This window comes from Spea bombifrons, chromosome 4 (assembly GCF_027358695.1).
Source record: "Spea bombifrons isolate aSpeBom1 chromosome 4, aSpeBom1.2.pri, whole genome shotgun sequence".
Classification (NCBI taxonomy): Eukaryota; Metazoa; Chordata; class Amphibia; order Anura; family Pelobatidae; genus Spea; species Spea bombifrons.
In genome coordinates this window covers 99661768-99673901 of record NC_071090.1, presented here as the reverse complement: position 1 = coordinate 99673901, position 12134 = coordinate 99661768, and the positions used below count along the sequence as shown (strand labels likewise).

The 12134-nt window shown below is 44.2% G+C and overlaps 1 protein-coding gene across 1 annotated transcript; it reads right to left on the bottom strand.

Annotated features, from left to right (window-relative positions):
- Nucleotides 1-844: 844 nt before the first annotated feature.
- Nucleotides 845-11595, bottom strand: R3HCC1 (R3H domain and coiled-coil containing 1). Its single transcript, XM_053463807.1, has 8 exons — nucleotides 11586-11595; nucleotides 8142-8289; nucleotides 6811-6948; nucleotides 4738-5926; nucleotides 4206-4378; nucleotides 3910-3980; nucleotides 3267-3362; nucleotides 845-1666 (listed from the first exon to the last, which is right to left on the bottom strand). Exons 1-8 carry the CDS (start codon nucleotides 11593-11595, stop codon nucleotides 1551-1553), a joined length of 1941 nt encoding a protein of 646 aa, XP_053319782.1. The 3' UTR covers nucleotides 845-1550.
- Between the last annotated feature and the right edge of the window lie 539 nt (nucleotides 11596-12134).

Sequence of the window (12134 nt, the reverse complement as noted above, 5' to 3'; positions counted from 1 at the left end):
GGTGTCCCTACCGCGAGACGGTCTCATGACCCAGCGCAATGGCAAATAACATGGTGCTAGCGAATCTTATCTACGGGAGGGATCTATTAGGCCCATTCACATCAATGCTGGTCTTGCTCCCCTCTCCCTCTTTACTGCCTACTCACAAAATGGGTATCCACTTGGTCGTTGGTGCTATAAACCTCTTCCCTGCCCATGGTGCCCACCGCACTTTGCTATTATACAGATTACTGTTATATGCTGTGCTTTAAATATCATTTGTGTTTTAAATTATCCTAGTTATCAATCTGGTCAAGATCTGTTTTGGATTGGGGGGGCAGTACTGGGTTCTCATTGTAAGCCCCAGTTTGTAACATGTACCTCCTTTGTGTGGGGGGGGCACATGCTGCTTATAAGTGTTGGAGCAGCCTCATGTCGCTAGAAGGTTGCTAGGTACATTGCAAGCCATACTTGTGTAGCACTCAGAGGGTTAAAGAGCCATTTCTCTGATATATCATGCTGCAGCGGTGCTCTTACCTGGTACAGAAGCCTCCTTGTATGTTTAGAAATAAATTATAACTTATTACTATTTTATCAGTTGTTCTGTTAATCACTTTGTGCCAATGTCAATCACATGCCGCCGGGGTGGCAATCCTAGCAGGCAGACCCACTCTTTGTGTGCATGCACAATGCCCCTAGTGCTTTATTCACTAGTGACACGGTCCCTGAAGGCATCCATTCACGCCAATGCTCTGCTAGTCTGATATACAGGCCAATGTGCCGGCAAGCCTAAAGGAGCAGAGCCAAGAGACGTCGTTAGACCTCAGCAGCGAAGATTATCGTAAGAGAAGACAGAAGCCAGTCCTTTATATGTTAGATTCTTGTTTACAGAATTTAAGTCATATCTTTCCGACTATAATTCGTATTAACAAGCAAAAAAAAATTCAACTAAACTCATCCAGAAGGAGGAGAACAGATATAGGGCAATCCATGTTCCACAAATAAATTGTACAAAATATACAACTTGGTCCTCTCTCAAACACTATAACAAACCGTAACATTTATACGGTTATTCCACCGGATTACTCAGCTATTTTGATGCAAACGGATCGAATCCTCCTAGCAGCCAGTGGGGTCTTCATGATGATTAATTGGCTGCTAGACGATAAGACTACGTTTAAAGTTTTGCACTAAGATTCTCCTGCGTATAGAGTGGCATCCCTCCTCCTGAGAGTAATGAGATTTTCTCATGAAACTGTAATTATATAGAATTTTGGAGCTATAACATGGACAATAACAGCAGCCTGACACGGGAACGCCGAAACAAACAGAGAGAAAGGATGAAGATATTGCATTCTAGCAGATGTGGACTGCTCTGCCACGCGCCCAGCATCACTTGCTGATAGATTTTCATGCATAGTTCTTCTTGCCTTCTTCCTAAATCAGGGACGTGCCGGTCGCTTCCCCATCTCTTACCCAACAAAGGATTTTAGAAGAAAGTGCTAAGTGAAACTAGATGCGTCTCTCTCCTTGCGAGCGGCCGAAGAAGTAACTCCCAGCCACGTGCCAGATCACTCCACCGCTGGAAGACGTTGGTCTTGCGTCGGCAGCCCCAGGGCTCTGTTCAAAAGTCTCTTTGCGACAGAAACATCCGTTTGAGGTCTGTCCTTGGTGGGCAGCAAAATATCTGCAAAGAGAGAGAAAGATGGGGTTTATGGCGTGTATCCATGTGCGCTTCACTTATACAAGGCAGTCCTTAAAGAGAAGCGTCACAAGTGAGAGAAAATCTCAGCCAAGGCATTCCATGAAAAATATCCCCCGTTTCCCATGATCCCTCCGTAGATTGCTATGGAAGGAGCACGTTGTAACGCCTAGAAACCTACAATTTTTTTTCCACTGCAGGTAAGACCCATTCGGCCGTCTAATCTGCCCCTTTCTTCCTGATGTAAAGACTCAGGCGTTCATCAGTCCTTGGTCTTCAGAATATATAAAGTTTTAAAGCTAATCTTCCTAGTTACTGGTGCAGTGTTCATGTTGATTAGTCAACCTATAGTGTAATAATAAAAAAAAAAAAAGCCCTGGTCCTTAAGGGGTTAAAGACACTATTATAACAATACATGCAAATCCTCTACATTCTATATATACATTATGGTCCAGCTCGTTCTAATCGACAGCTCAGCTTTGTTAAGGAAGCGGACGTGTTTAATTTATCTTTTACTCTGCCTCACCTCCTATTTCTTATAATAAAGGGAAAGTATTCAGAAAATGTTGAGAAATTGAGAAATAGTTTCCAACAAAGGCTGCTTTCTCAGTGTACGTCTGTTATCACCAGCCTCGTATTTGCAGGGACCGTGGCGATAGCGGCTCTTGTGCTGCTAGTAAGATTTTTTTACTACAGAGAACATCGTATGTGAACACAGTAAAGACCCGCAGCTTTCCACGTCTGTACAGATGTGTAGCAAACCCAGAAAGGTATTTAGTGGCCGCTGGGATCTGCGAGACTGGATGGAAGCAGAGGAGAATGAATATTTGTGCCTCCGTCTCCCAGGCAGTTCCCTATATAAATACTTTATAGTATAATAATAGTTTTACTGTTTCACTGCCTTACGTAAAGTGCTAAGCATAAAGTGCGTGGTAGTGGATGCGGTGCAGAACAGGGCATGATTGCTAGGTGTACGAACCTCGATCTCACCCATGGGCATCCACTTGCCCCCCTCCCTCCAATTTTTTTTTTTATTTTTTTTTTTTTTTAAAGATTTCAATTTTGCACATGAATCAATAAAAAGATCATAGTCCTATCCTAACGGTCTGGACAACCCACACAAGGGGAGGAATAAGTCTATTTCCACCTCTCCTGCCTCCAATTTTATTTAAAATCCAGGTTTGCCGCTTCATCTTGCGATCCGGCTGAATATCAGCGAGGGGCGGCAGCGTGCGCCTAGACGTCATACGGCGTGACATCACTCTGCAGACGCACAGCATTGCCTTGCATGTCTCACCACGAGATCGCAGCGGAGCACAAGGCTAGCCCGGACAGCATTAATATATTCCTTATTTAGATCCCGAGTGTGGCCCTCGTAAGCCCACCATTCTTGCCAGGAACCTTGTGTAAATGTAACAAAAGTAAGCTGCTAGATGGCAGCCCTTCGTGTCTGCATGTGTAAATATATATTTGTTACGGATGTGTACAACCGCGCCATTTAAATTACAGCTCTACATGATATGTAGGTGCTTAATACATAAAGGATAATCTTTTTAGAAGTCCCTGAATTGAAATCCAGCCTTACCTGCTTTCTCGTGTGCAACAATCTTAGACTGGCGGCTGCCTTGAGACAGAGGCCGGAACTTCATGGCGGAGTGCGTCCTGCAGGAGGCGGCATAAGCTGGGAACAAACAGGGGCAACGCAACCATTAAACCAAAGATTAGAGGCAAAATGAGCACCTGAAGGGCCAATATCCCTCATATTAAAGGGGCCGACCTGTTTTGTTTCTCAACATATTGCGTAATACTCAGCTACGGAGACAGTCAAGACTCAGCTGGGCCAGACGGTTAACATTTTCACGATATAGAGTGAGGACTTAGTGCCGATTATGTGTCTAACAGGCGAAGAGAGACGATGAAAGAAAAGTATCAGGAAGCGAGAAAAGGGAAAAGACAGCTCCACAGCCATTCAGATTCACCCATAGCCACACAGTAACACACACACACACACAGTAACACACACACACACACACTGCTAAAACACTCAATGACCCATACGCATTGCCTAAATGTGCCCAGGGGGTGTAGGCTGCCCCCAGCCAGCTCCTGCCTAGCAGGCTTCACTAGTGCCTTATGATCTGCATTAACAGATTCTAGTTATAACAAAAAATAACACGAAGTTGTTAAATTTGCCAAGTGAATTCATAGAGGCTAGGATAAAGCTTTACCGTCTTCTGGGCTGGAGAATATTCCAAGGGCATGAGACTTATCAACCCACTGCAGGCGGAAACCTTGGTCTCTGGGAAAAGAAAATGTAAATTATCTGCAAAGTCTATTTACAGGCAATACATATAACTACATACCCTCGGCCACAATGCACAAACCTCAAAAGGTAACATAAAACAATACTAATAGTACACTTGATAGATGGTTTTGAGAAAAATTGGGTAATGGGCTTATCTGACTTGAGAAACTCCTTGCATAGAACAGTTATGTGCGGGAGGATAATCCTCTTGCAAATTACCTGTACTCCACAAACGGTTCCATTAGATCGTCAGTACAGAGATCTGGCGAAAAACCATACACCTCAATAACATGGCCGAATCTTCCATGGTCGGTCTGAACCTCTGCAAACTCAGAGAAATCCCCAAGGAGAGGCTGAATATGCACATCTTTCTCAGATAAATGGGTGCGGATCTAGTTAAAAGAATACATCGTTACGACCTACAGCAGCAAACACTTGTACATCCGCCATAGTGTCCTGAACACTCAACTGCATTATATGCAGAGACCAGGGCTGTAAACAGGGGTGATTTATTTTACACAGTGTACCGAAATATAGAAATACACAGATTTTCTTCAATATGCAATATGGTGCCAACTGGCACTACCCAAACATTACCACTAGGTGGCATCACAATATTAAGGATTTACAGTTGCCATAACTTTGTATAATCTGCTATTTGTGTTACAATCACACATCTAATGGTTCTCTACTCAATTTTAGCTACCCTGGGCTCATCTAGAGCGAACACATCCTTCTCACACCATCTCACCTCATTCAGGATCAGCTCAATTGTGTTATCTGGGTTTTCTGTTGCTGGTGGGCTTTTATAGCAGGCTGGACCCCCTCCTGTCACCTCCGTCATGTTATTTTCTTCTTTGCTTTTATCCATTTCCAAAGCAGGTTTTCCTGTGGTCACCAGACACTCACCCACATCAGTTCTGGGCTCCAGAGTGTGGTAAGGGGAGTCAGGTTTTAAGGGATCTGTTAAAACGAGCCCAGTTTCTTGGTCCTCAACAATCTGCTTATTGTCTGTATTCTGTGAACCTTCAGTTTGCGTTGATGCATAATCAGTCGCTGCTAAACTCTTATCTTTCTCAACGCCCACAAGGGATGGTTTAATGTCACTTCCGGTGCCATCTAACTCTGGGATTTGTTCCATGCGATCATCTAGCAGAGATCCTGCAGAACTGACCTCAACCAACAGCTTCTCCTTCATTTCCACATTTAAGCTCTGGCTCCTATTTTCAGCAATTCCTGAATCCACCTCCTGACCCTCACTTTCACCAGAACCTGACTTACATTTCCTTACTTGTTCCGATTCAACACTCTCAGCACTGAAACTCTCATTTTTCACCTGCTCAGTGTCCTCTGTCTTCTCTAATTCCGACCTCTCTTGCCTCTCTGTATTTCCCACCTCAGCTTCTAGTGTCTTTTCATTGTTCTTTACATGTTCTGTATCCTTTATCTCTTCTTCTACACCTTCAATGTTCTCCAATCCACAACTGCTTGTTTGTACTGCCTCCAAACCACCAGCACTACACTCTACCATCTCGTTACATTTTATTCTTGCTGTCATAGGACCACCTTCTTCTTCCACTTTCTGTCCAGCTTCAAATTCACTTCTATACTCCCCTTCATCCAATCTATTGCTCTTCTCTTTTCCATTTTTCTCCTCTCCGCGTCTGCTTCCCTTTCGTCCTTCTCCCCATCTCCCCACCTCTTCTAAATCCTCTCTTCTCCACTTTCTCTCTTTAATATCCTCACTCATGCCCCTTCCTCTCGCTCGTCTCCCGTTCAGCCCCCACGGAACATACAAGGCCTTGTCCGGTCTCTCATTCTTTCGCTGTCTGTAGTTTGCTCTCCCTCTCCCCGCCTTGTTGTATGAATTTCCCCACCAACTCTGTCCGCGATTAGTTTCACGAGTGCCGGGTACAGAATCTCCTTCGGGCAAAGTCAGCCTGGAAATATGATGGGACATGGCAAGATTTACAACAATGCACTGAAATACAACAGATATATGACAAACACCGTAACAACAGAGACTTAGTTGTTCTGGAAACCAAAGTTGATGCGTAAGAATTAAATCAGTGGTGCACAGCTCCAGTCCATAGGGCTATAAGCAAAGCCATCATTTCAGAATATCCCATCTCCAGGACAGGCATCTCAATTAAACATTAATTAGACTACTCATTTTCAGGCAAATATACATAACATTGCAGGCTTGTTTGTGGTCTTCAAGGACTGGAGATGTGATGAATCTCATTTACAGTCTTAAACTACACATGTAAGGCACTATACATTATATATGGGTAGACTTAAGTCAGGTTAAGTCACCAAAACCTTATATTTTTATTGACAATGTGTTTTCTTTATCTCACTATTCCTGTACTCTTCTTGCACATGCACCGCAGTCTTCCCATGGAAAATAATGGAAGAGGCAGCCAATACCATGCATGTTAGTGGAAAACCACTTAAATACGCTTCCTACTTTCAGTAGAGCCAGCCGACATAAAATGCGTTTGAGTCTAAGCTAAATGAAACTCGATATGCCTTAAATACATCAGTAGAATAAGCTACAGGATTCTACTAAACGTTCCATAGCATCATAACCTTCATATTCAGCTCTTGGACAATCTTACAATCACCTAAACAAAGTTTCATTATGCAAAACCTAAATTTCCAGAAACAATATAATTAATTCCACAATCTTGCTTGCAGCAAGCAGAGCCTGTCTACATCCTCTTGCTGAAGGGCACAGACAGGTAAACAGGTAAGACATTTCGCAATAACATTTAATAATACACTCCTGATGCACACACTTGTTGGCACTACATACGCTTACCGTACATCCGCGTGGCAGATCACTGTGCGCCTCTGCCACCCCTCGCCTACCGAGAAGCTGCTTAGGGTTTTGCGGGACTCTGTGAGCCGATGGATAAGGAAGCGCAGGCGGCTGGAGACCGGTGGGAAGAGCAGCACCCTGCGGTAATAAAGGGAGTCAGACCCATTAACAAGTAGGAAAGACAGATGCTGGGTGGTAACCTGTAATACACAAAGAACACAACCAGCTTGTCTGCAGAAAATCTCGATCAGCTAAACCCCTTGAGGACAAATAAAGGAAGAGAAAAGGGAGCTTTATCTTCTTTTGCCACTCTGTGGGCATGACATGTTTAAAGTAACAATAAACTTTAATTTCGCCTTTAAGAAAACAATTGAGTAAACTTTACTTATATGAAAAGTAAGAGTAAAAAATCCACATTACTTACAGCATATCACTGCCTGCTCCCTCTCTCCGACAGCACAGGCACCAGCAGTGTCCACGACGCACTGTTGGATCCTCGCTGTCGGAAGGGATGATCTGACAGGCAATAAAGTCAGAGACAGACGGCGGGAAGTAATCGAGAAACACTGCTTTTCGTATAAGGTTTGCACTGGCATAACTACAGGGGTTGTGCCTCTAGGGGGCCCGGAGCAACCCCTTATTCCTGTCTCCTCATACCGATTCAAAATTGTTTAGAAACTTACGACTTGGACCGCACCGATCCAGGTCAGAAGGCACTTTTCTAAAGTATTTTGAGCCAGCACGGGAAGATAGGAACGTATCGTGGTCACATTACTTTGTGTGACCCTGCGGTGAAACCGAGGCTGCTTGCACAGTGCAAGCAGCCGGAGAGAAAGCTGCAGTAGCAGTGAGAGGTAAGCAGGGGCATAAAACATAAACATATGTATGTATGTATGTAAGCATGGGTGTGTACTTGCATGTGTGTGTGTGAGCATGGCTGTGTAATTTGTGTGAGTATGAGCATGTATGTGTAAGTGGGGAGAGTGTGTTAGTAAGTATGAGTAAGTGTATAATTTGTGTGTGTTTACATATGTTGTATGTTGAAAGGGGGCAAAGAAGGCACAGACAAGTTGTTTGGGGGCAATGATGGCACAGACCAGCTGTTGAAGTGCATCATTCAGTAAGTGAGGTAACTTTTAAAACATCTCACTAATTTAACGTATCATCACACAGAGCCACCTCAGCTCTATGCTATTGATGTAGAGGTTTTGTAGGGTTGGCGATTCATAAATCGTGCAAACCTGCTCCTGAATTAAAGTAAACAAATGTCAAAAACTAGTGGTCATTTCTGTTTCAAACCATAAATACATGCAAGTTAACAGACTGCTCACTTTCTGCGGTCCCCCACGTGCTCAAAATGGTCCAGCTCTGCGGCCACCAGACCGTAGAAATCATTCTCCAAGCTGGAGAGATACAACCCGTCCACGCAGTGCTCTTCCAGGATGCCGTTTACTTGCCACGAAGCTATGAATAATTGTCCTACAGACAAAGTATCAAGAAATTAGTTATTAATGTTTATATATATATATATGGACACTGGATTGATACTGAGCTGTTTTTTTTATTTATTTATTTTTTTTTTTTACAGATCAAGCTTATGGAAACCGTACCCGATCAACACATCAATATGGAAAAACATTTTTTTTAAGTATAAAGAGTAGTAGTGGCAGTATGTCCGCAGCAATCAATGGAATGTTCCTGACGAGGAGACTATGCCACCGGTTGCTACGGTAATAAGACCACTTTCCAAACTTTACACGAGGATCACTTTTCATACATACCCTACAGCACGGGAGCTGATATATTAATTTCTGGGACTTTAACGGATTTATTCACTAAAGCGGGAGTTTGCGGGGGACTTTCAGTCTTTACTCGCTATGCATTATGATGGGCTGCACCATGAGAGCTTCACTCCTAAGAAGCTCCATAATGCAGAACTGTAAACGGGGCTCTTGGCACCTAGGCCAGTGTCGGTTTTACAAGCCCTCGCTGACTTTATATCTATTCCTGGAAACAGAAATGGGCCCAGGGACGGCTCGTGCCCCTTACCTTGTGGTGCAACTGCCCCTCTTGCCCCATGGAAATTGGCATTCTGGTTTAATACATATGGTTAAAATATGCTATAAAACTATAACTATACAACCATCAATGTATGGGTGCAGAGACTGACAGAGCCCTGGGCTGCACATTAGTATAATACAGCATATAATGTAATGGTCACTATGGGTCTTCATTACTTCTGGACTGTTACTATCCAAATAATATTACACAAGGCGGGCCTGTCTCTTACAATTTGGAATCCCGCTCAGCCTATGCTTTCCTTCCCGCGCGGTCTCTTGCAGTCGGGCTGTCTCTTGTAACCCGACCCGGAGAGCCAATCACTGAAGCAAACTATCAGCCCGTCTCTTCGCATGCAGAATCTTCCCGTCTCGCTCACGTGTCTATCATACCGCCGGTGACAGACCGGCGCTTCTGGGCTGCCTAACTCTCCCGCAGAGCCACTTCTGCACAGCGCCCTCTGCTGGCTCCTTCTTTTTTGTTTTTGGCGTCTTGATGCTACCGCAGCGACACCTAGTGGCTGTGAGAAGGAAAGCGCTTGAATGTTTTTTAACGGTTAATTATGGATAGAGTTAGAATCTGACAAATGCGGCCCAGAATTAATGTAAATCCATACACAGCATTCAGTCCTGTACATATTGCTGGGCATTATCTGTCCTGTAAGGTGTAGTCATCAAGTTTGAAATGGCAAAGGTGGCAACCCTGTTTGGACATGCCAGTATGCCACTATATGTGCCAGTGAGTCCACAATACGTGTCAGTTGCCATCATTCTGTTGAGCTTTGTTTGTCGGCAGCAAAAGGGGAAGCTGCAGCGTCGTGTGTCACGGGGGCCACGTTGCAGACATTGTAGGCCACCAATGCAGGCTGCCACACTCTCGATCGTTCTTCTAATTTGCCATTTGAGTTTTTACACGCGGAAAGTCTACCCTGTTGCAGACCTTTGTATCATCTGCAAAAAGACATACCATACCATTCCTGTAATATTACTAAAATATTAAAAAGTATGGGTCCCAATAATGATCCCTGAGGTACCCCACTAGTGACAAAACCTACCTCTGAATATAAACCATGAACTACCACCTTCTGGCTCCTATCACTCAACCACTGCCGTATCCATTCAACTATTCTGGCATCCACACCCAGAGTTTTGTATGGGCGACAGTGTCGACCGCTTAATGAAATCTAGTCTTTTTTCTTAGTTACCCAGTCAAAAAAAAGAAATTAAGTTAGTTTTCAGTCTGGAGGGAAATGTTAGGACCTGCAGGTGTGCAGCTTCTCCCAGAAGAGGGGTGTGAGGAGGACCTAGGCATCTATATATGGGGGTCTAGTCTTTACTTATCAGACAAAAGTAAAGGAGATCAGTAATTTTCCCTGGAACGCAAATGGGAACGCGTGATCCTCAGTGTGCACCATACTGAACCACGGCAGGGAACTTAAGCCCAGATAACGCGGTGATAGCCCAAAACTGGTTCAGATGGCACCTTGTGTTTTTAATAAAAACAACCCATCCTTATATTATAAATGACTGACAAAGGGCAGATCCGAGCCAAGCGGACGTACCCTCAAAGTCTATGCTTCGATGTAAGGGTGGCCTGGCTGAGGTTTGGGTATAGTGACTGTCACACCATGCCGTGTAAAAGGATCCTGCTGATTCCAAAGGAGTTTGGGAGAGAAATAATGGCTCCCTTTATGTGTCGCTGAGACACGCACATTGTGCTTTGTGTGTTCTCACAGGCTACATTGGGGGGAACAATATAAGTTACCCGTGTTCAGTGAAGCAAAACTGCCCCTGACAGCCGGTTCTCAGGACCCCCCAAATAATGGTTACCGTAACCTAACACTGAGCAGAAGAAGAGGAGATTAGGGAAGGGGGTGAACCGAGGGCTGTGTGTAGGCAAGACATCTGGAATGTCGTGACCTTGACACAAAGGACATTGTATCTTAATGCCAGATTCTAATTCTGATACAGGAAATTGAAGTCGAGGTCTGAGGAAACTATCCAGTAACTCCAATAACAGGACCGATGGGGGGTGCTTATACAGGGCTGGGTAAAATGTCACCGTCGGGATTCTTATATATCATGCTTTTACCATTTAATAGGTCGTATAATATTATATATATATATAATAATAATATATTAATAGGTCATAGACGTGCAAGTCTGGAAAGCTAGACATATGTCCAAGCAGTTAGTTGTCCCAGCAAATGTCCGCTTTATTTGGGCCGCTTGCAGCCTTTGCTGTCACCGCCAGACCTTCACAAATCACCACAGGCATCGGTCAAGGCCCCAGTAATTTGGGGGGCACAGCCATGGCATTGCTCTGGATGTCTGGGATTTCCGGCAACCTTCATGCCCTTCGAACGGCCCCTGCAGAACCCTCTGAGATCCCTAAGGCTTACTTAACTTTTTATCCTTACTATATTTGCCCAATAAAGAATCAATTTCTCTCTTAGGTTAATATGGCTGTTGACTACGGCTAATAACTGAGCCGCAAACATAGGGATGCCGTATAGTCCAAGCTCCTTTTATTGATCGTTTTGCGGTGTTTTTCTAGGCTGGAGGTAAATGTGAGGTCCTATCAGCTTCTCACACAAGGAGAAGAGGCAGAGTAAGGAGAATCTAGGCATATATATATATATATATATATATATATATATATATATGTAGGGGGGACCAGATTGGTTTCCTTCCTAGGGCTCTTCTGTTCACACTCACCGCAGTGCATGGAGAAAAGGGCCAGATATGGAGGTCTGTGGTTAGAGTATGATTGAATAAGTTGTATGACATCATTATCATGCCTATATATTGTGGGTAGGGCCACATGTGATGTAACAAACTCTTCAGTTTCCAGATGTGGGTGTCCATAAGGCACATAGGCTATCTTTTTAAAAAAAAATGTTTTAAACATGGTCTTCAAGCTGAGGAAGCCCCTTGCCCCAGAGGGTCCACATCATCACAGCTAGGTAGTTTGGAGGAATAGAATCGACTCTCCCCACTCTCCAACCCTTTCTGTTAGCTGGGGCTAGCCACATCCCCCACACAAACGAGATGAACACAGTCACCGTAGCTTATTCACGATTCCTGTTCAACATTCACAGCCTGGAAGCAGCAGGAACGGCCGATTGCGCAGGAAATTAAAGCTCTAAACCTGGTCTCCCCCATTTCCTCATTCACTTTCCCTGGCAGGAGCTTCTCATCGGCTGCCAGGAGGAGCAGAGCGATCTCCGGGTATTGGCCTGGCTTTGCCGCTTATACTAGGATACA

Excerpts from the sequence above, each read along its gene's own strand:
- R3HCC1 (XM_053463807.1), bottom strand. Across the intron at positions 6,949-8,141 it reads CACGTGGGGGACCGCAGAAA|GGTGCTGCTCTTCCCACCGG; the intron begins GTGAGCAGTCTG and ends TTATTACCGCAG. Across the intron at positions 1,667-3,266 it reads TGTTGCACACGAGAAAGCAG|ATATTTTGCTGCCCACCAAG; the intron begins GTAAGGCTGGAT and ends CTCTCTTTGCAG.